The following is a 24223-nucleotide window of genomic DNA, read 5'->3' as shown; positions in this document are numbered from 1 at the left end:
GTAGCCAGCTCTTCCCCTTTACCCAAGTTACTCTCTCACTCCTCTCCTCGGCATTCCTGTCACCCCTTGATGTCACCATAACAAATATGTCTTGAGCATCTACTGTATCTCAGTACTGAGAGAGCTCTGGCATCACAAATATGAAGTTGGGAACATGTAGTCAGTGCCTTTTAGTCCTCTGGGACCAGTGAGAGCAAGAGACACAAGTGTCAAAAGTGTGTTAGTATAACCAGCTGGGAACTTGGGGAATGTATTTGGGGTGAAGGACAAGTGGGAGTTTGTTAGGCCAGAGCAGGAGAACATTCTAGGCATGGGGTCAACACATATGTTTAACCTTTTCAAGACAAAAACTCCTCAGAATTGTACTGATGTATGTGATTTAAGTGATTGTAAATCTGTCTTTTATTATAGTGAAAGAAACTGCTTACTCTCTGCCTTACTCCTTCAGTTTATAATAACTTGTTGACCTATTTGCCTCCCACCAATAGACTGGACACTTGCAGGCAGAAGGGTCTTCTTTATCCCGGCATCCTCAGCGCCTGGCGCTGGCACACTCAATTTAGTGCTCAATCATTATGTGCAGGCGAATGGGGACATATTATTCCTTTGCACTGCTGCCCCGTAGTCTGAGGATAGGAGGGTCCTGGGACAGGCGTCCCAAATGCCTGTCTCCTGGACCCCAGACAGGTGCTACTGCCTGAGGTCTGTCTGGCTGTAACTTGATGCAGCCCAAGAACTGGAAGAACAGGAAACCCTGTGACTCACGGTGCAACAGAATCCTGGAGGAGTGGCCTGTAAGCCTCCTCAGTGAGCTCCACACTCACCCTGCGCTGCTCCAGCCATGTGAGTACGCAGTGCGTCAGCTGGAATCTCCCTGAGGTGGCGCGCCGCCCTAGTGGGGGTCCGCCTTGTCCCATCTGAAAAAAGTGTCGAGGCAGATCTGTCACTTCGTTAGCTGTGTTTCAGAGGACAGGAGGCTTAAAGAATCCAGGATCTGCTCTGTCTTTTCCTCCCCAACTCATCCTTTTTTTTTTAAATCTTATCGGAAACATCTGGCCTTGGCTTGGCAACATTACAGGATAAACTTGCTGCTCTTTGCACAGTCTCGGTCCTCCCAGGAGGAGTCTGTGAAGACACTATTATTAATGAGGCCACTGATGGTAGTTACCTAGCTTTCCCTGTGTGGGCACACCTATGCCCCGGGTTAGGGCACTCATCTGGCCACTGGGTGTTATGGGTCCTGTCAGGGACTTTGGCCTGCGGTTTGGGGAAGCTTCTTCAAACCTTGGTTTCCTTGGCAAAGATTCGCAGTGAAACACTGGCAAAGGAATAATGGAAGATATGAAATTCTTTTGAAACTAAGTTGCAAGCATGTGTCAGCACATAGAGTCACTGGAAGGCTATGTACGGCTGCATTTAGGTTATGGCTTTCCCCTCTGATTTGACCTCTTTGGCCAGACCATGTGAGTAGGTAGACTAGGGCCTAATCAGTGCCTTGTCCTTTTTCCTTCCTATGTTTTTAAATTGAAGTATAATTTATATAGAGAACTGAACACACCAGGTAACTACCACCCAGATCCAGTAACAAATTATTACCAACAATAGCAGGTATACCCCCCACTAAGTATAATCACTATCCTGACTTCTACCGGCCTAGATCTGTTTCTGTACTTACTATAAATGGACTCATATGATCTGTTCCTTTCTGTATCTGGCTTTTTTTACCCAACTTTATATTGTGAGATTCATCTATATATGTAGTTGGATGTGACGGTAAGTACTGCCTTCTCATTGCTGTATAGTACCCTGCCCCTGCCTCTCTAACCCTGTTTTGACTATAGTTGAATTAAAGCAGATGAGATTAGTCAAAGCCCTTCACTTCAAGAGGGTGTGGTTCTTCCTAAATTTCTTTCTAGGAGGCTAGGTTGGATCCTTGGAGTCTGGTCTAATATATATATATATATATATATACACACACACACACACACATATATATATATATAATATACATATATATTATATATATACACTATATATATAATATATATATACACCTGATTGTATCTTTAGGACAAAAACACGAGTGCTAGGAAAGCTAAAATTCAGTCAGTTGGTCTGCTTGAGGTCCAGAAGCAGCTAAAATGTAGGAATTAGCTAGAGTTCATTCAGCACCTCCTGGAGAGAAGGTTCTAGGTACTAAATCAGAAATACCCAAAGACGGGCTTCCCTGGTGGTGCAGTGGTTGAGAGTCCGCCTGCCGATGCAGGGGACGCGGGTTCGTGCCCCGGTCCGGGAAGATCCCACATGCCACGGAGCGGCTGCACCCGTGAGCCATGGCCGCTGAGCCTGCGCGTCCGGAGCCTGTGCTCCGCAACGGGAGAGGCCACAGCAGTGAGAGGCCCGCGTACTGCAAAAAAAAAAAAAAAGAAAAAAAAAGAAGTACCCAAAGACTGGAGAAAGAAGTCCAGCAGTGCAATAGTGCCTCAGGGTGTTCCTGTGTCCTTGGCTCTGACTATGCTTATGGGATTGCTGTCTTATCCAGTTTGGTCACTTGAATTCACCCTTCTACCAGGAGGGTGGGTTCTGTAGGGATGACTGATGAGCGTTTGCTCGATTATGTATTATTTATTTTCTGCCTACTTATTAAAAGAATTAGGTGGTACGGGTGATATGGTTCAGCTTTCACTGAAAGGACTTCGAGAATAAGAGTCATGGAACAGACAGAAATGATTATCAAAAAACTTAGTGCGTTAAAGTCGAGTACGGAGCCCTGAGCTTCCTGATAGTCAAGGCAAAAAGGACAGCTCTCCTTTTTTTAAAGAAATTTATTTATTTATTTTTGACTGCTTTGGGTCTTCATTGCTGTGCGCAGGCTTTCCTTTAGTTGCGGCAAGCGGGGGCCACTCTTCTTTGCGGTGTGTGGGCTTCAGTAGTTGTGGCACATGGGCCCAGCAGTTATGGCTCTCTGACTCTAGAGCGCAGGCTCAGCAGTTCTGGTGCACGGGCTTAGTTGCTCCGAGGCATGTGGGATCTTCCCAGACCAGGGCTCGAACCTGCAACCCCTGCCTTAGGCAGGTGGATTCCCAACCACTGCGCCACCAGGGAAGCCCAGGACAGCTCTCCTTGAGTCAGTTGTTTTAATTTCATTGGCCTGTAGCAGGAAGCACAGTGACTCTGGGCAGCCAGACTTTCTCCTGACACTAAACCCTACAGAGAATTGACTGATCAGTGAACAACACAGCAACTTTACACAGTGGGGTGATCTTTATGATTCTTCCTTCCCATGATTAAAGGTGATAGGATTAAATCATACTAATATGAAGGCATTGCAAAAGGGAGCTAATGCAATGTAGTGAGGTGAGTGGCTTTCTGGTTCTAAAGTTCATAACCTCCTTCTAGGATCTTGGGCTTGCCCACACCTTCTGAGCCTTTTCACATGATCTCCCTACTGTCTCCACGTCAACATACATCCAGTGACATGTATGTTGGATATGTATGTTCTTAGCCTGGAAGAACTCTCCCCTGAATGCCAGTCTCACAGGCCACTTACTCATACATGTGACACTTCCCATGGGCTGCTTTGCATTGTTCTTGCCTTTCTTAACTCCTAAGACCCATCCCTCCATTCATTTCAGAGACATTGATTGAGTCTATAGTGAGTTGAGTTCTGTGCTCTCTCGTAAAGTCCTAGAGAACAGGAATCCTGATTTCTTAAAAAAATTTAAAAAACATTTGTGTGTGTGTGTGTGTAAAGTTGACCCTTGAACAATATGGGTTTGAGCTGTATGGGTCCACTTATATGTAGATTGTTTTCAATAAATATATTCTATGGTACTACATTACTGCATGATTTGCGGTTGGTTGGATGCGTAACTATGTATAAGGAGTGCCGACTGTGGATTTTCCACTGTGTGAGGGTTGGCACTCCAACCCCTGTGTAGTTCAAGGGTCAACTGTATATATATTTAAAGTGTACAATTCAGTGGCATTAAGCACATTCACATACAACTATCACCACTATCCATCTCCACAGCTGATTTCTTTTTAAATTATGTTCCTGTATACTATAGTGCTTTGCATGTAATTGGTTTTCAACACAGACTGTAAAGTGAGAGAATCTGGGGTCAGCGATTCAGGGGTTGTATGATAGGAATCTTACAGATTTAGATGTTGAAATTTAAGGTTTCTTCTATACTTTCCTTTGAGACCTCTTAAGGTATTCAAGGTAGGATTTATGGCAGTTTATATAACAAAGTCTCAGCGTTGGAATATTGTTCTTTTCTGGATGTAAGTAGTTTGATCAGGACCATTTTCCCACTGGGACCAGATAGGGTGTCCTCACAACCCGGGGAAGGTCACTAGCCATTCAACTGGAATTGGCCTGCAAGATGATACAGGCCCTTGGGGATGATTGGGGGTAGGATTATCATTTATTGTTTCTGACAATAGAGTAAGGGATCTGGGTGATCCAAATTCTAGTGTCAACTCTGTGACCTTAGTCAAGGCTGTTACCTTGGCCTCAGTTTCTCTGAGGTTCCTTTCTAGCTCTCACCTCCAGGGTTTCCTTTCTGGGCTTCCTCATACCAGGCTGGGGCTGTGTCTGCCACACCTGAGCCACTGCCCTCTTTGAGGTGGAGCCTCTACAAGGGTGATCTTCTGCTTCCTCCATTCCTTGCATCATTGCTATGACACAGTTTCCCCTCTTCAGTGCTAGTCTGGAGGAAACTGTGGGCACTTAAGAAGATGGGCTTTCCATTTGGAGTGTTATCTTATTTCATAAATAGTATGGGGTTAATTTTGTTGTTGAACATAAGTTCACATGCCCGACAAACAGTGGGGCCAAATACACCGAAATGTTGGAGTTTGGAGCAGAGAAAGGTTTGTTGCAAGGGCCATGCAGGGAGAACGGGGGGCTTGTGCTTAAAAGACTAGAACTCCCTTGATTGTTCTCAGGGAAGAGTTTTTATAGGCAAATTTTGGGGTGAGGGCTACAAGGTATGTGACTTTCTTCTGATTGGTTGGTGGTGAGGTAACTGGGCGGTGCTCCAGGAATCTTGTGCTGAGCCTTAAGTTCCCATCCTCTATCTGGATGGGGGCCTTAGTTCTTGCAGAAGTACTCAGAGATAATTGTTATGTGTATCCCTTGAGGAGGAACCAGGACTCTGCTTTATCGCTTCACTATTGTTTCTTGACTGCTCCTCCTTTGTTTCTGCATTCCCTCCCTTCCCTAGTTAGTAACTGTTTGAATCCGACCTTTAGAACTCTGCAAAAGTCTAGGAGGCTGAAGCCTTTTTCCCACAAACATGAACTAGGACTCGGAAAGGCTTTTGTACCTGGGAAGGCCCTAAAGGGTCCTGCTTGTTTCCAGTTTCTCTTTAGAACTTCTGCCTGTACCCACAGTTCTGTAGAGGAGGCAGGCATGGACTGGTATGTTATGGGAAGAAAGAAATTGACCAGAATTGCTCAATGAGGAAGTTCTAATCTCGAGATTGCTAAATAGATGTATCTAAAACTACTATCTCTCTTTAGTCCCTTGTTTCTGGGTAGGCAAGTGGCCTTCCCATACCTCAGCCAGGCTTTGCTTCTGGCCTGCCTCTGTTTCCCCAGCCTGGAATGCCCCCTCCTTTCCTTCTTTATTCCTGATAGAGATTTAAAGAGGAGCAGCCCAGCGTGATAGGCCACACACCCACCGCAGAAAGAGAAGGAGCAATTTGGGGAACCAGCCCCTGTTTTGCTAACCCCAATATGACTAAATAGGGTTAAGAAATGTCCTTGATCCTCTGAGGGTACCACTTGTCAGAGATGAGTCTGGGAGAAGAAGAGGAAAATGGGTAGCAAAAAAGGTTAGATAGATGGAGAGCTTTACATATGTCACCTCATTTATGCCAGTGACTCTGTTGTGAGTGCTAGTCCTCCCATTTTAGAGGGAGGAAACTGGGACTCAGACACCTGTACAAATGCTAGAGCCAGGATTTGAACACTGACTTTTCTGATGCCACAGCCTGTACTTCACCACAACCAGCTACTAAATAAGGGTTGGCTTGAATGTTTCTACTTTGATAGTTTCCAACAACTGAAATTTGTTTTCAACAAGTACAGGGTTTGTCTCTCCAACTCCCAGCACCCAGGATCAACACAGGATTATTTCACACTTTAGCCTAATGTCTTAAGTAATGACTTTCAAAGATCCCAGACAGAAAGTGGTAAAAATGACCTTGAGCAGTGTCGACCAGAACATAGCCCATCATTATTACATTATTGACATGGTGGATACCAGCCAAAGGAGAGGGGGAGATGTTTGAGCACCCAGACAGACCTAAAGGTGTCAGTTTGATTAGTCTGGAATAGATCTTTGGAATTCTTAGTGTGTCATTCTTATGTGCAGCCAAGTTTGGGAACTATTATCCCAAGTGGCAGAATAGAGAATAGATGGAAATGATCAGAAAGTAGATTTATGTCAGATTGAGGAAAAGCTTTCTAATAACTAGAGCTGACCAACAGTAGAAGCTGACCAACTTTGAGAAGTGGTGAGCCTGTCATGCTTGGAAGCATTCAAACCTAGGCCTTATGACTATTGGGGTGAAAGGGACAAACTAGATAAACTCAAATGCTATGTTCAGTGGGATTTTGAACTCACATTACCCCAAGATCCCTTCTAAGAGTTAGTATTTTTTAGCCATAGTCTTACTATGCTGTTTACATTTGGTAACATGAGCGACATTCTCCCATGACTTTGCTCGTTCCTTGTGCTCCCTCCTTCTGGCTGCACTGTGAGTGAAAGTTGGAAGGATTATGCCAAGTTCATTTTCTTCCTTCCCAATCCAGGAAAAAGGTCTTCGTATGGAGACTGCTTCTTGTTTCTAACTTCTGCTTCCCTTGGCTACCCTTCACTCAACACAGCGGTTCTGACCAAGGCTAGGTGGGCCTCAGTGGTGTGTTTAGGAAGCTGTAACATCAGGTGATTAATCAGCCTTTCCTGAGTGGCCCTAAGAAACTCAGGGAGGATACATCATCATGCCCGTCATCATGGCCCAAAGAGAAGAAGTTCGGGCCAAGGTGCTATAGTTGCATTTTTCATAGCTGTCCCATATCCTTTCTCTTAGTCTCATCTGATGGAGAGGAAATCAAGGCACTGAGGTTATCCAAGAAACTACAGGGCAGAGGGTGCTCTCCCGCACTAAGAGGGTCCACAGGAAAGGCGACTGTGGTGGTCCTAAGGGCCTGGCTTTAGAGCCAGACACCTCGGTTTGAATCCTAGTTCTGACCCTCACCAAGTGACCTGTAAAACAGGGTTGTAGAAGTATTACAAAAGAACAAAGGAAGTCAAGTCAGTAAACCCATAGGATGGTTTCTGGCAGGTAAGAAATGCTGGGTAAATGTTTAGCTACTGTACCGATCATCATCGTTTTCATCTGTCACTGAACACTTAAATATGATTATAATCTCTTTGAGTAAAGTCTGACTGTTTAACTTGTTAGGTTCTTTGAGAGTTAAGACTGGATTTCCAACAAGGCTTGTAGCAGTTTAAACATCAGAGTTAAATTAAGCATGGCTGCTGTAGAATTATGGCCATTCCACATTTGCTCTTTTGTGCTCGTGACCTCACACTCCAAGAAGTGACAGTGCAGCCTCTTAACAAGGCAGTACAGGCTTTGCTTTCCCACACAGGAACTCTCTTGCTTCCTTTGCAACATCCGGAGCCATCCATGGAGGTGGGGGTGGATGGCAGTGAGGCCTCTGGACCTCTTTTCTCTTTGGGAAAGTAGTAACGTGGGAGCTCCAACTTAGTCATGTGTCAAACTCATGATAATGTCCAGAGATATGTCCGCTGCCTTCTCATCTGCCAGGGCAGCCCCATGGGCCATGCCCTCCACTGTTTGCCCTTCCTATCTGTGTGGTGGGATGACTGGAATAGAAGATGGCCTTTTAGTGGACATGGCCAGCCTGAATGTGCTGTAGTGCCATTTGGCCTGTATAGACCCTGCTGTTCAGCAGAGAGGGGCGTTCATCAGGCAGAGCAGAGAAGAGCACAGATGAGCTGGGCTGCCCTGTCCAGTCCTGGCTTAGCTTTTGCACCTGTGTGATGTTGGGCATGTTGCCTTTCCCTTTTGGTGGAATGGAGGAGATAACACTACCTACCTCACAGGGCTGTTATGAGGATTAAATGGGTTAATGGGTATAAAACCTTGAAAACAGGTTTTGCTGAAGGGTTTGCCGTTATTACTATTGCCTCTGAGGGCGTCTCAGGCTGTACCTGGACGTGACTTGGCGTTAGCCTCTGGTCTGGTGGCTGGGACTTTGTATGCTAGCACTGAGATGCGTAAGCCATAATGTAGTGTTCCTGGGCCAGCCCAGGCATCATTGGGTTTGGAACAGGAGGCCTCTGCGGTGATTTACGTTGCCTTGGGCTCAGAGTCTCCAGCAATTTGTCTCCCACTGCACCAACAGGGAGAGAACTTGTCTGAGGCTGTATGCTTTTTCCTCCTGGGAGCCTCAAATATCATTATGGGGTTAGGCCAGCCTCCTCAGGAGCACCCTGGCTCCCCAGGATTGTAGGAAGCCCAGATCAGTGACCCAGCTTGGGGTGGGGGCTGGTGCCCCACAGCCCCAGGAGGCTGAGGCAGATAGTGGGCTCAAGGCCATCGAGGTGCCAGGAGCCTGAAACCAGAAAACAGAGTTGATGGTTGGCGTCGTCCTGGTTTAGACCAATGGAGTTAGATGTCTGCTGTAGCTCTTTAATAAAAGCTGGCAGCAAGGGAATTGGGGGAAATCCTCATTTCTGCGAATTTAAAACCCTGCATGACAAGCAGTAGTAGTGGTCATCAGCCACGCTTTGCCCTTGGGAATCCTGGAGTTTTGGAGCTGGGAAGACCAGGGTCCCTTCTGGTCCCCCAGTCTGCTGATGAGGCTGGGAGTGCCAGGACCACCACCCTCATACCTTGAGGGCACAGCTATGACCTGGCCCAAGGGTCCTGATTCTACTCCTACCCTTTGTGGCCAGCAGCCTTACCCGTCCTGGACACTGCTGCTGAGAACAGGGATGTTGTGGAAACTTGTGCGCCTCCTTGGATGGATTTCTATCAGACCTTTTCCTCATAGGAGAAAACTGGGAATATCCGTAGGTGGGGCCGATGAGAGCTTTCAATAAGCAGACTGTCTGAGGGGGACTCCTGTTGTTTTTCCTTCTCCTGGTGTTAAATCTGGGAAAAGTTCTTGTAAATTTATGTTGGAAGCAAGATAAATGAAATGACTAGGGAGAGCTGCCTCTGCCTCTGAGGATGGGGGAGGTTGCTTTACCATGTGTATCGAGCCTCTGTTAATGTGTCAGGCAGTGTGCTAGGCTCCAGGAATGCAAGGGTGAACAAATAGTCATGGTTCTTCTTGCCCTTGGTGCTTATGATCTGGACCCTAATAAATATGTATTTCCAAATTGGGGATGGTGTTGTGAAGGGAAAAGTCTGAGTCTGCAGAAAAAACAGTGAAGCCTGATTGTTTTATTAGGGACAGTAGAGAAGGCCTCCATGCAGAGAGGCCTGAAGGATTGGTAAGGGATCCGCAGATGAAGAGCAAGGTGAGGATCTATGGGACCTGCATGAACAGTCTTCTAGGCAGGGAAGGGCAAGTTGGGTGAGTTGGGGGACTGAACCAAGGCTGATCTGCACAAGGAGTGCAGAGGCACACAGTAAGATGGGGAGTGGGAGAGGCCTGGCTATATAGGTAGGGCCTTGGAAGGATTTAGGGTTTGGCGCCAATGGGAAGTCACTGAAAGTCTTTAAGCAGGGGAATAGTAGTCTGTCTGGGGATGGAAAATGGATGGAAGAGGGAATAGTATTGTAGAATCGGGGATTTTATTAGTCCAGGCAAGAAGCTATGGCTGCTTGGCCTGTGGTGAGGGCTAATAGGGTTGGCATGACTGGCCTTATGAGTGTGGGGGAGGACAAGAGATGAGGGCCAGTAATGAACCCCAGCTCCAGGGATGTTGTCATAGGCATTTAAACTCAACCTATCTGAAAAGAACTCTTCCCTAATTGGCCTTTCCCCTGGTCTTTAACATTCTCCCGAAATAAAATTTAATTTGTAGTTTAGTTTTTTTTTTTTTTTTTTAAAGACAAGTCCTGTCATAGAGTCTGGTTAAATGGTCTTTAATAATAACCTTCCGTACATAACAGATTTTATCCTTTTGAGGAGCTGAGTGATGTTCCATGATGTAGATGCATGCCATAATTCATTTAACATATAATTGCTACTCTCATTTTCCTCTCTTTCAGGTTGACCAGTATCTCTACCACATGCGTCTTTCTGATGAGACCCTCCTGGAGATTGCTAAGCGGTTCCGCAAGGAGATGGAGAAAGGGCTTGGAGCTACCACCCACCCCACTGCTTCAGTAAAAATGCTGCCTACCTTTGTGAGGTCTACTCCAGATGGGACAGGTATTATACCCCTGGGAGAAGGCTCTGGGTGCTCCATTGCCTGGGAGAGATTTGGGTAACTTTGCTTAGGGACCCAAAGAACTATATACGACAGTGAAGGTTCTTTGGTTTCAAGCCTCAGAAGCCAACCCTTGTTAACTTAAGCATGCAGGGATTTGAATGGAAGTCCTGGCGGTCAAGGAGAAGTAAATCTCTGTCAGCCCTGCTGGGGTACTGCTGTCAGCCATTTGTTTCCCATCCATGTGCTGAGAAAGGCTGTTTGGCTCAGTTTGGGATTTTACAGCTTCACTGAGATTGCACACAATGAAAGTGATGAATAACAAACGTGCCTAATATGGTCACGGCCATAGGCCGTGTCAGTCACTCTCGGGCCCATCTAACTGGCACATTCCACAGACTTGTTGGAGAAACAGTGTGGTATAGGTTGTTCTAGACTGTGTTTTGAACTCCATGAATAAAGACTACTAGAAGTCCAAATAAGCTTGGAAGAATGTGAAAGAGACATGGTACATATTAAGGTATTAAAGGCTCTGAAACTGTGCAATTAGAACCTGTCAAGCTTTGTGTTATCCCCTTATTTGGATACAGAGTCTATTTCATGATGCACTGCCCAGCAAGTGATTTAATTAAACTGGAGAAAAGGGACATGATGGAGACTGAAGTTGGAAGGTGGGTTGGGGCTAGATTCAGAAGGCCTTGCATGCACACCTGAAACACTGAGTCTTTCTTCAGTAATAGGCATTGGGGAGTAACTGAAAGTTTTTGAGGGGTGTGAGCAGAACTGTATTGGTAATGCACATCATTAGCAGTTTATGCAGAGCGGGTGGGGGGGTGGTGATGGGTGGATGGTAGAGCATAGGGCATGGCCCTGGTGGGATGTAGTGGGCAGAGACCAGAGAGGATTCAAAGGTGATGCCAGGGTGTTGAGCCCAGCTGCCCAGGGGTGGCAACATCCTCAGAGAAGGGAACGGAACTAAGTTGTGCCAGCACTTTCACACAGTTTGTTTCATTTAATCCTCATGACAACCTTCCATTTTAGAGATGAGGTACCTCTGGGGCCACGAGGGGTGAAGGGTGTGGGATGGCTACCTATATATAGAGGGTGAGAGAAAGAGCCCGGGGGCAGCTGCCAGGGTGATGGAGGAACCAGGAAGCACAGAGTCTGAGAACCGGAGGGAGGACAGAAGTCCAAAATGCTGGCTGGTTGCTGGTGAAGCATCTGCATCTGCAGAGAAACCCTGGGGAGGGGTGGGCGGGGCAAGGCACAGGACAGGGCTTGTTCGTTTGTACCACAGGCCTTCAGTGTCTCCATCACGTCTGTGTCCCTGAGGCTTGCTTGCGTGAGAGCCTTTGGGGACCTGTTCATCTAACAAGATTTTGTACCTTTCTACAATTTCTAAAAATAAGTATGTGTTTGCTAAAGCCTTGGAACCCAACGTTGAGGGTGTGACCTTGTTCAGGATTGTTCTGAGTGTGTGTGTCTTAGCCCTTCAAAGAGCTTCTTGAGGTGAGGGGCCTCCTCCAATTCTCGGATATCCCTCGTGTGCCCTCTAGAATGGCACATTTACTATACCTACCACTCCCTCTGACTGGCAGCCACACCTGCTTGTACTGTTTTTATGACATTCTGATAAATTTACTAGCTCCTTAAGACCAGGGACCTTGTCTTTATTTAAGGCACTAGCACTAAGCAAGTATCCTAAACATTTTCGAAATATATATTATGGGCTAACAGCTTTTCTGAGCATCTACATGTAGTAACTTATTTACTTTTCACAAAACCCTATAGGGTAGGTACAAATTTTGAGTACTTTTTTTTTTTTTTTTTTAAAGATGAGGAGTTGGGAGCCTGGATGGTCAGATAACTTGCCTAAGGTCATATAGCTAATGAGAGGCTGAGTCAGGATTCAAACTCATGTATGCCAAACGCCAGGCATCAAGACTGAGCTTGATACATTATGTGTGTATGTGCACGTGTGAGCCTGTACACTCAGCACCAGAGGACGCATATGCTCAGTGGAAATTTTTTGAAATGGGGTTGGGAGTGGATGTCTGGCCTGGATTATAGGCAGATGAGTAAGTTTGTTGGGGAGAACTAGGTATGGGGCCAACTTTTTCTATTCTCGTTTTCCTGAGATTGGAGCATGGAGACCTCCCACTGCCTCTTAGAGTTTGCATCCGTTGCTGTATTGTGTGGTCATTAAGTCTCTTTCTCTGACCTCAGGCCAGAGTCCTTGGAGCCTGTCTTTGTCCCACCTCTACCCACAGTGGAGCAGCAGGCATGATTTTGGCTTCTATGCATTTGAGTTGCCTGGACTGAGGACAGGAGCCAGAGGCTGACTCCTGTAGGCTTCTTGGGGTGGGGGGGTCTGGTGCAAGACTTATCTGCCTGACCTTCTTTCCACACAGAAGCAGGGAGATTTTACATGACTTTTGTGATACCCAGAGTACCTCTTTATAACCTCAGATTCTACAGTGTAAACGGAGGCAGTGTGTGAAAGGAATACTGTGTATTGGGATGTTTTATTTACTTAAGCAGAACAGGTGCCCCCTAGAGTACTAGAGACCAGACTGTAGGAAATGGGGTCCCCAGCCCTTTCATTCCTCATTTGCTGGGGGGTCTGTGGGCCAGCTCCTCATCCCAGTTCTCTGGGACTCAGCCTTTTCTCCTTTGTAAAAATAAGAGGTGGATCCAGCAGTCCTGGTCTGTTCTACACATGTCCTGGAGCTAGTGTGTCAGTGTATTTACGCACAAAGTTCCTTGACTTACTGTAATGAGGGAAAACCCCTTTAATGTCCATCAGTTGGGCACTGGTCAATTAATGCAGAAAACAGTCCTCTGCAACCCCTCATAAAGCATGAGATAGATTTATGTAAATTCATATTCTGTAAAATCACGTGTGTGATTTTACAGAATATATATACACACATAAAACTATATATGTGTGTACAGGTGTGTAACGTCTCAAGGATATGTATCGAGCTATTGGTAGTGTTTCGCCCGGAGTGTGAGGTTGGCAGTGACTAGTTACGTTGAAAATATATGTATGTGACAACTAGCAATTCTACTTCCAACTATACCTTGAACAGATTCCCATGTGAACTCGAGGAGACATGTCTAAGAATGTTCATGGCAGTGCCGCTTATAATGACAGCATATTGGGAACAGTTTATAGACTGTGCATATGAAGGGATACAATATAGCGTGTCACAAAAATGACCATGTATAAATATGGATACATTTACAAAACGAAGAGTGAAAAATTGCAGAAGGACATGTACCTCATAGTAGTTGAATGTTATTTTAAAAAAACTTCTCCGAGTAATGCTATATGTTGCTCATGGACACACACACATCCTAAAATTGTTAGGATATAAGCTAGAAAATGTGTACCAGATAAATGATAGGGGTTGCTTCTGGAGAGAGAGAAAGAAAATGGAACTGGGAGGGGAACATGAGGGAATATAATTGAAAGTGTTCAACATCAAGGTTTTGAGTTTTATATTTCGTTAGTTGGGCTGTGTGTTATGGAATGTGGCAGTGAGGACCAGTACCTCTTCACTAGATAAAGCCTGTCAAAAATGAACATTCTTCTTTTTATTGGCACCCCAGTAAAGTGCTGAGAGGAGAAACGAGAGAGCCGTTGTGTGCAGGGACCACTGCCTTTCCCCTGGACGTGGTCACGCAGCCTGTGAGGCTTGGCTGGTGCATCTGCTTGCCGGCCAAGGCCGCAGTCCCGGCACTGTTGCTGCTGTTGGTGACTGTGCTTCTCTTCTACAGAAGGCTAGAGACCTTGCTCAAGTGGCACCTGCTCCAGGCTAGCCTTCCTCAGAATGTTGCTCAGCCCTTTCCAGTGTTACTTTTTCATATCTGGGAAGTTAAACCTCAGATCTAAACCTCTGCTCTAAAGGGACTTAGTCAGTGGCTCTCTAACTTTTTTGGACTGCATAGTCACAGCAAGAAACACATACATATGAATGTTGATATACAACGAAAACAAGTTTCAGGAACTAATGTTTATTCTTGAATGTGACAGATCTATTATCTTCTTTTTTTAAAAAAAATTCATTCATTCATTCTTGGCTGCGTTGGGTCTTCGTTGCTGCACGCAGGCTTTCTCTAGTTGCGGTGAGTGGGGGCTACTCTTCGTTGCGGTGTGTGGGCTTCTCGTTGCAGTGGCTTCTCTTGTGGAGCACGGGCTCTAGGCGTGTGGGCTTCAGTAGTTGCGGCATGTGGGCTCAGTAGTTGTGGCTCGCGAGCTCCAGAGCTCAGGCTCAGTAGTTGTGGTGTACAGGATTAGTTGCTCTGCAGCATGTGGGATCTTCCCGGACCAGGGCTTGAACCTGTGTCCCCTGCATTGGCAGGCGGATTCTTAACCACTGCGCCACCAGGGAAGCCCCAGATCTATTATCTTCTATACTTTAAAACTGTCTCTAGTCAGGTCTCACTAATTTCTTTTTCAGCTTGTAGTGTGAAAGCCACGGTCAAATGCTTCTTACCCAGTTTTGTCCTGGTCAGACCTTTGTAAAATTGGCTATTTCTTGCCAGGGGTGAGAGGTGGTTTCAGGGCAGTGTGTGGTGAGGAGTGAAGATCAAAATTCTAGGTTTAAAAGGGTTTGAATTCAAGCTGTGTGCTTTAGAGCAGTTCATTTATGCCCTATTCCTCCATTTTCTCATTTGTAAAAAGAAGAAACATCAGAGGGTTGGCTCTCTGAGAATTAAGGGGGACTCGGTTATGTTACCTTCCCATGTGTGTTGTAAACACAGTCCTATGCAGCCACCATGGCAAGACTCACAGCCAGCACCGATTTTACTGAGAGAGGGTGAGTGAATCTCCCAGGTCCTTTTGATTGGAGGGAGCAGGTGTGAGGGTTCATCCCCATCGTTGGAGGCCCTACCTGCATTTTGGAGCAAGGACCAGGTTCCAGCTTTCATAAATCAGGTCTCAGCTATTTAATGGTAATCAAAGACCTGGTAGAGAACGTGGGAGAGACTTCAGGAGGTTTCAGGCCATTTGTTTATGATGGAGGCTTCCATTACACACATGAAATATGAACTTCCAAATTATGGTTTGAGTTCTCTGTGAGAAGGAAGAGAATGTCAACAGTCAGAGCCCTGTGGGGGCTGATTTTAAAATATCTGTGCTTCGTAGACTGTGTGGACCATGCAGTGCAAAGAAACATAGTTGGCACAGATAAAAATGAAAATGTAAATGGTTCAAGAATATCTTACTTAGGTAACTGAATTTGGTGTCAGCTGGTATGTATATAAAAAATGCTCCTTATTTGTTTTTTTCTCTAAGACAGTTTAAAAAAGTTGAAAGAATTGTATAATGAACATCCGTATACAGACTACCTAGAGTCTACACTGATATTTTAACTAGATTTGTTTTATCACACTCCTCTATCCTTCCTCCCATCAGTCCCTCTTGTTTTATTTGAGGCATTGCAAAGTAAATTGCAGAAATCAGTTCATTTCAACCCCAGAACTTCAGCAGGCCCATTATTAACCAGAGTTCAATATTTGCTCTTTTTTCTTTTGATGTAAAATTTCGTACGAGATGCAAATCTTAAATATCATCTGATGAGTTGACAAGTACGTATACCTGTTTAATACAACCCCTATCAAGATAGAAAACATTATCAGCCCAGGAAGCTCCCTGCTGCACCTTCCCAGGCAGTCCCTGTCCCCAACCCCCAGAAGTAATCACTGTTTTAAATTTTCCACGTGTATTTGTTTTGCCTGTTCTAGAACTTCCCGTATATACAATCATATAGTATTTACTCTTTATGCAAGACTTCATTTACCCATCAGAATGTGGGCTTTATCCGTGTAGTGTATATCAGTAGCTCCTTTTGGTTGCTGATTCCGTGGTGTGATTGGAATCCTATATTACAATGAATTCAATGGCCACCTGGGCTGTTTCCAGTTTTTGATGAAAGCTACTATAAACATTCTTGCACAAGCTTCTTTGTGGACATATGTTTTTGTTTTCTTCCTTTTCTTGAGGAAACAACTAGGAGTGGAATTTCTGGGTCATAGGGTTTGGGATGTGTTTAATTTATAAGAAACTCCCAGACCAAAGTGGTTTGAACTTTGGTTTCCAAAGTGGTTGAACTATTTTCTACTCCCACCAATGCTGTATGAGAGTTCCACTTGCCCCAATAATTATTGTCTGTGACTCCCCCCACCCTTTTTGTTTTTGGCAATGCAGAGTTGAACAGAGAAATTCTTTATTTGTATCTGTCAGGAATCTCACCATCTTGACCTCTCTGTAGGCAGCCCTAACCTAAGCTGAACTATGCATGTGATTGCAGTACCAGCCCCAGTCACAGCCCTGTCAGGGGGCCCATTACACACATCACAAGGCATCTGGCTTTCAGAGGACAGTTCCATCTTAAGAGGAAATGCAGGAATAGCTGATATCATTTAATGAGCACCCATGATGTCTGTTTATGGAAACAATCTGTTTTACTCTCCATGCAAACTCTACAAGGGAGACATTTCCAATTTAAAAATAAGGCAACTGAGGCTAAAAGAGATTGCCAAGGTCACCTGTGTACAGTTAGTGGCACAGTTGGACTTTAAGCATAGGTAGTCTTGACTCCAAGGCCATAAGATTCATGCTTTACATTGGCTCATGTTGCTGAACAAAAGTTTCTGGAGCAAATCAGGTTATTATCTTTTAAAATTGACCATAAATATGGATTGACTTTGTACCATTATAATAAGAAGCTCAAGTAGACCCAACTAAAAATCTACAAATATTCCAGCATTCCAATGGGTTTATTTATTTAATAAATAATTTACATTTTTAACAAATTTTTTTTCCAGCGTTCCAATTTAGAAATAAATTATCTTTGTAGTATCTTTATTGCCCTCACTGTCTTGGCAGAATTGTTTAGATATAAGCATGTCTTAAGGCAGAGTAAGATGAAACCTTTGCTGTATTGATCTTTTGATACTTCCCCACTTCCATGAATTGTGAATTATTTTTTGCAGGTGAATGTATCTCTACCCTCTAGCTAGATTTAATTCCCTCGAGAGCAGGGAATGATGATGATGATGATGATGATAATTTTAAAATGTAGGCTTATAAATGCCAGGTACTATGCTAAGCACTATATTTGAACTATCTCATTAATTCTCACAGTGATTCAATGGTAGACACCATAAACCCTGTTTTAGAGAAAAAGAAACTAGATTTAGAGAGATTAGGCACCTTGGCCCAAAGTCACATAATGAGCAAGTAGAAGCATTGGGATTTGAACCCAGCCACCTGTGTTCCAAAGCCTGGGCCCTTAGGCATATCACTAGAGGCCCCCAACACTGCTAGCGCAATGCATTCATTCTTCTATTTGTAACTCAGGCCTAGCTGTTCAGTTCGTTCAATAGAATCCCCTCTGAGGCTGGTCCTCTGTGGGGCAGCAATGTGCTGAGCAGCCTTGTGCCCCACTTCTGAAGAGTGCACATTATCCTGGGGACATAAGGATATCATTTATCATCATAAAGGAAATGATACTAGGTCATATAATGCAAGTACATGACATGATAAAGAGAGACTAGGCTGGTGATAGGGTGCATGGAGGCTGGTAAAGGAGCCCTTTACTCTGAAAGGAGCCCTTATCTGGGTTGCTCAGCATTGTATCAACAGCTGTGTCGTGGGGACATAGATTAATAGCTTGCATACATGCAAACTAATAAGTGGATTTATATGGTGCCTACAATATAAAATGAAGATTGTATTGATAAGTAGCCTCCATATAGTGGTAACTGGAGTTTATTAAACATTTTACATACACCAGGCATTGTGCCAAACACCTTACGCATTCATTGCATTGATTCTTGACCAAAAACTGTGTGTCTGTGTCTCTGTGTCTCTGTGTCCTGGCGAGTGATGGGGAGGTGCTGGCTAGACAGGAGGTTATTACTGTCCCCTTTTAACAGATGATGAAATCTGAGTATCAGATTTCTAATAATTTACCTGTATTTATATGGCTAATACATGTTAAAATGGGATTTGAACCCATGTCGGCCTGCCTGAAAATCTTAACACACTCAATGCCTACACAGTATTGAAAGATAATCATATTTTAATCCTTTGAAGAGTAGTTTCACATCTGTGGAGCTAGTATAACATTTCTCTGTGAGTGGCACGTATTTTGAGCTTAAGAAACATTTCCTGAGTATAAAAGCAGCAGGGTGGTGCTTTCTGATGGTGTTTTGGGAGGTTTGGGGGGCACTTACAAATGGTATGTGCTCCAGGCCCCTCCCTTCAACTGAAGCAGCTTTACGTTTCTCTGTTTCTACATTTTGGCATTCAGTGTCTTGTTGTACTATAATGGAGTATCCGAAATCTTGGAACTTAAAAAGAGGCTGCCAGAGGTGGTAGTGACTGTGGTGTTTCCAGGTACTTGGGAAATATGTGCCTTGAAACCTGTGTCTGGCAAAGTTAGTTTTGCTGGATTACCTACTCAAGACCTAGAGACTTTTAGTTGTCCTCTCAATTGGAGTCCATGCCGTACATTCTTAGCCATCTGTCGCGGAGTGCTAGCAGGCACTATGGCAACTTCAAGGATCCTCAGAGCTCTGGGAACGCTGCATCAAAGCTACTTGTCTAAAGGAGGCTTCCGAAGAAGTCCATTTGATCACCTGAAGAAGCCCTGCCCAGGGTGAGGGACTGGGCTCTGGCTCTAGCCTTAACAAGGCAGTGCTCTGCCACTTCTGAACACAGTTGCCTTCGACAAAAGGGCACTGCTGCTTAAAAATGCAAAACAAAACCAGACCTGTTCTGTTCACAAGTCGTCCTTTGTGCACTGGTTGACACACTGCTCTGAGCTCCTGATGGGAGGAACAGGTGGTGATCTATTTTAATTAGTGGCAAATACCTAGTGATTGAAAATAGACTGTTGGGAAATTCGTCTGGCCCTCACCCCTCACAAATTGCTTGGACATTGTGAGTGAGTGACTTGAATAATGCTAGAGTTAGGGCCTGCTCAAATACATTACTGATGTCCCATCAACCGAGATGACAGTGACTATCATGTTCAGGTGGTTACTTACTCAGATGCCATTTTAGTCCTCTTTAGCCTTTCCCTGGGACAGGTGAGTTCCCAGGAGAAATTGAAACCCCTTTATCTCGCTGACCTTATGTATTTGATAAGAACCTCACTGAGAGTGGGAGAGTGGTAGTCCAGGATGGGAAATGAGTCAGCAAACAAACTCTGCCAGAGGGAAAAACTTGAATCCATTTTTTTTAAAAATAAATAAATTTATTTATTTATTTATGGCCCCAGTTGGGTCTTCTTTACTGTGCGCAGACTTTTCTCTAGTTGTGGCGAGCGGGGGCTACTCTTCATTGCGGTGTGTGGGCTTCTCGTTGCAGTGGCTTCTCTTGTTGTGGAGCACGGGCTCTGGGCACGCGGGCTTCAGTAGTTGTGGTGCGCGGGCTCAGTAGTTGTGGTGCGCGGGCTCAGTAGTTGTGGCTCGCGGGCTCTAGAGTGCGGGCTCAGTAGTTGTGGTGTACAGGATTAGTTGCTCTGCGGCATGTGGGATCTTCCTGGACCAGGGCTTGAACCTGTGTCCCCTGCACTGGCACGCGGATTCTCAACCACTGCACCACCAGGGAAGCCCAGCAACTTGAATCTTAACCATTGGGTAATTCGATGGAGGATGGCAAGACCTAATACTCCTATTGCCAGTTCCTCTTAACTATGAGTCCTTATTTCCTTTTTTTTTTTTAAATTTATTTATTTTATTTTTGGCTGTGTTGGGTCTTCGTTGCTGTGTGCGGGCTTTCTCTAGTTGGGGTGAGCATGTGCTACTGTTCGTTGAGGTGCATGGGTTTCAGTAGTTGTGGCTTGTGGGCTCAGTAGTTGTGGCGCACAGGCTTAGTTGCTCTGCGGCGTTTGGGATCTTCCTGGACCAGGGCTCGAAGCCGTGTCCCCAGCATTGGCAGGCGGATTCTTAACCACTGCGCCACCAGGGAAGCCCCCTTACCTTTCGATAGAGGGTTGTTACCTCTTCTTTTGTCTGCTTTTGGAGGGGGATGTTCTTAATTAGGAGAACCTTCATCAGAGAGAGATTGGGGAGTGTCCAGTAAGGTGCGAACGGAGGTTTGGTATAATTGTATGAGACGGCACCAATTTGCGGCTGCTGAAAAAACCTGCCTCGAAAAGCCTTAGCAGGTCCTGGGTTCCTTTGGGGAGAAGGGAGTGTCACCTCTTGCCAGTGGATGTGTGTCTGCCGCCTCCCACTCAAGTTTGAGAACACTTGGCCCAGAGGGATGGGCCAAGTTACTGATAAAGATTAGGGCAGTTTTGCTTTCTTTTTCATCACTTTATGGCTTATTTGCTTCCATCCTGGATTCTGCGTCAGGTAATCCTCAGCTTCCAGGAACCAGCACCACGAGAGATATGGGTGAGGTGCATAGGGACTGGCACGGGTGCTGGGGTCAGATGAACTTGGGGTCAAATCCAGCAGTTGTTTACCTTTGTATGATCTTAACTAAGTGACTCAGCTTCTGAACCACAGTGCCACTTCCTTTGCCACGCAGGCCGGCTTAGAGCCTGTGGCAACCTTTGGGTTTTATGCTCTTGGCATCGATAATGAAGAATCCCCTTTTTTTTTTTGGCCACACCACGCAGCTTGCATGATTTTAGTTCCCCAACCAGGCTCTGAACCCGGGTCCTCAGCAGTGAAAACGCGGAGCCCTAACCATTGGACCACCAGGGAAGTCCCGATAATGAAGAATTCCTTATTTGAGGATTTACAACTTTCTCATGAGCAGCCTTCTTGCTCACTGCAGTAGAAAACTTTGCTAGAGAGCTAGACCTGGATTTAAATCTTGGTTTCAGTTACTTGACCTGAGCCTTAGTTTTCTTATCTGGAAATTGGGATCATGATGTCCAATAAGGTTGTTGAGGATTAATGAGATAATGTTTATGAATATCACACAACATATTTTTCTCCTTTTAAAAATATCTACATGGTGGGCCTTAAATTAACTAAACCTCCTCCACACCTGCCTCTGTCTTTCCATTGTTTTATTGCCACAATAATCCAGATGCAAGTGGAAAAGTCTGAACTGTGTCCCAGAGACAAGAGAGATGAAGACAGGGTTCTGGGCTTCATTTTTTTCAAAAAGTCACATAAGAAAGTATAAGATGAATTTGATCTTTTAAATAAACCTATGGTGAAATCTTGCTTCTTTTATTTTAGCAGTGCTGGTGACAACATTTAGAAGTAACTGGAGAGATTTAGAAAGGGCAGTGAAGACAAATATCCAACTGGAGAAAAATAATTGCAGATATACAACCAACAAAACTAGTTTCATTAATATGCAAAGAGCTCTTTTACATTATTAAGAAAATAATAAATATATATTTTTAAAAGACAAAACATTTGAACAGTAAATTCACAGAAGAAAGAATTCACAATGCCAGTCAATAATTCAAAATGTCTAACCTACACAAAGGAAAGAAACCAAGTTTAAAAAATGAGCTGCCACTTTGACCTATGAGGTTGGCAAAGATTAATTGTACATAACATAGGACACTGGTGACAGTGACACCCACCTGTTGGTTTATGTGGAATTTGGAGAGAATTTTTAGGAAGTTAATTTGCTAATATCTTTGGTAATCAAACACATAAATCCTTAGAACCAGCAATTCAAACTCTTTTCTTAGAATGTGTCAGTTAACAGTCTTCCCTGTTTTTATAATATAAATGTATCTAAGGACACTCAAGAAATGTTAATAATGGTTACTTTTGGGGCATGGGGAAGAGAAGAGATGTTTGCTTTTCATTTTTTCCACTTTTGTACTGTTTGAACATTTTAAAAATCAGATATTAAAAATGTTTTCTAGACATAACAGCATGCTTAACAATAAAAGAAATCTTACCTCTGGTCTTATGGTCTCCTCAAATATTTTGTTTAATAAATGAACCATCAATAAGCAGATGCAATATGAGATGTTTTCTTAATACATTGCCTCGAATACCAAGTATACTCATTCAGCAGAATGATCTCGCTGGACCTTACTGGGTTGTCTGCCCTGTGGCTGTGTACTTAAGAAACCTGCTGTAGACATGTTCTCCTGCCCCAGAGCCTTACTCCTGCCCATCCAGTCTGACTGTCCCAGGCCCATAGATGCCATCCTCCTTCACACCACATCACACACTCTCTGCTCTGGGCTTCTGGGGTGTCCCGGAAGGTTGACAGTGTAAGTAGGACCTGGGCCAGGAGTAGGATAGGAGTAGGTAGGGATACGAGAGGAGCTACGTAATCAAAGGAGTAATAACAGTGACAGCAGCAGCTGTTTATTGATGGCTTACAGTATACCTATATATTCACATAATGTGTTCTGTATTTCATGTAAGCTCATGACCCCTGGGAAAGTCAGCATTATGAGCCCTGTTCTGCAGCTGAGGTGATATGCTCAGAGAAGCCACACAGGTAGTGAAGCAGCTGAGCTGGAATTCAAAGCAAAGCTTGCTGCTTCTCTGTGTGAGGGCCTCTCATGGGTGGTGGAGAGGCAGGCACTAGGGTAGGGGTCCATCCACTGTCCCCAGGGGTCACCTTAGGATTTAGCTCTAGGAGTCATGATGCTGGGCCTGCCTCAGAGATATTGGACTCTGGAAGGAATAAAGTCTTTGGCTCTGGTAGTTGTGATCCTGTGTGTTTATGGAGGGAGCATCAGGGAGGAGGGATGCAGAGGAATGTCTGACCTGGTGGAGTCTGAAAAGAATGACATTCCTTCCTGGGAATGGAATTATCAGCAGCACTGTATTATTTGTGGTTTCCCTTCAGTCCATCAGCAAATACTGCAAAACCACCATTCTTGACGGAGCTGTCCTCTCCAGTGAATCCGGCTGGGCTGGCCTTAAATCGTGACCAACCAGGGGCAGCCTCGGCAGCCTCAGTCCCCCACGGTTGCCGATTCAGCAGATTCATGTGTCCTGGGGCAGAGTGCTGATGCAGGCAGTTCATCTCTGATTTTCCTTTTCATCCCCCATGACAACCACACATAGTTTTCCCTACGAACTGGCTGACGTCCCACTACCAGGGGAGGCTCAGAACTGGAGTGCCTGGAAAAGTCATCCATGGCCACAAGAGGGGCAGTCTCCCCAGATGGGGCTGAGGTTACCCAAGCTATCTAGCGACTGTAGCTAGAGGGCTGGGGGGACCTCCAGATGCCAGGGAAGGGACGGAAAATTAGTACCCCTGAGGAGGAATGCTAAAGTCACTGGAGAAGATTTCAATGGCTTTCCTTGGACAGGTTTCATCAGTCTTGCCTCAGAATGTTGCTTTTACTTTTTTCAGTCTGAGAGGCAGTCCTAATACTGGGCCTGGGAGACTTTTTTTTTTTTTTTTTTTTGCGGTACGCGGGCCTCTCACTGTTGTGGCCTCTCCCATTGCGGAGCACAGGCTCCGGATGTGCAGGCTCAGCGGCCATGGCTTACGGGCCCAGCCGCTCCGTGGCATGCGGGATCTTCCCAGACCGGGGCACGAACCCGTGTCCCCTGCATCGGCAGGCGGACTCTCAACCACTGCACCACCAGGGAAGCCCCCTGGGAGACTTTTAAGTGTGGGTGTCAGGCAGTGTTTGCCGAGAGCCTGGATGGAAAGTTTCTAGTACTTATTTAGTGTGTCCTGAGTTCTTGGCACTGTGCTGGTTACTTGAGGCACATTATCTGCTCTTCCCCTCACCTCAACCACATGAGGTATGATGTTCCTCCTCTAGAGATGAGGCAGCTGAGGCTCAGAGGCTCAGGAATTTGCCACGGCCA

The 24223-nt window shown here is 45.1% G+C and overlaps 1 protein-coding gene across 2 annotated transcripts in view; it reads left to right on the top strand.

Annotated features, from left to right (window-relative positions):
• HK2 (hexokinase 2) overlaps positions 1-24223 on the top strand; it is a 61457-nt gene that overhangs the window by 9338 nt on the left and 27896 nt on the right. For both annotated transcript variants that reach the window (XM_060309550.1, XM_030877680.2), the window contains one exon: positions 10269-10431. In XM_060309550.1, coding sequence (XP_060165533.1) covers positions 10269-10431 — 163 coding nt within the window. The remainder of the gene's footprint in view (positions 1-10268; positions 10432-24223) is intronic.

This window comes from Globicephala melas, chromosome 12 (assembly GCF_963455315.2).
Source record: "Globicephala melas chromosome 12, mGloMel1.2, whole genome shotgun sequence".
Lineage (NCBI taxonomy): Eukaryota > Metazoa > Chordata > Mammalia > Artiodactyla > Delphinidae > Globicephala > Globicephala melas.
The sequence above is the reverse complement of the archived record's forward strand: the minus strand, read 5'-3'. Positions and strand labels throughout refer to the sequence as shown.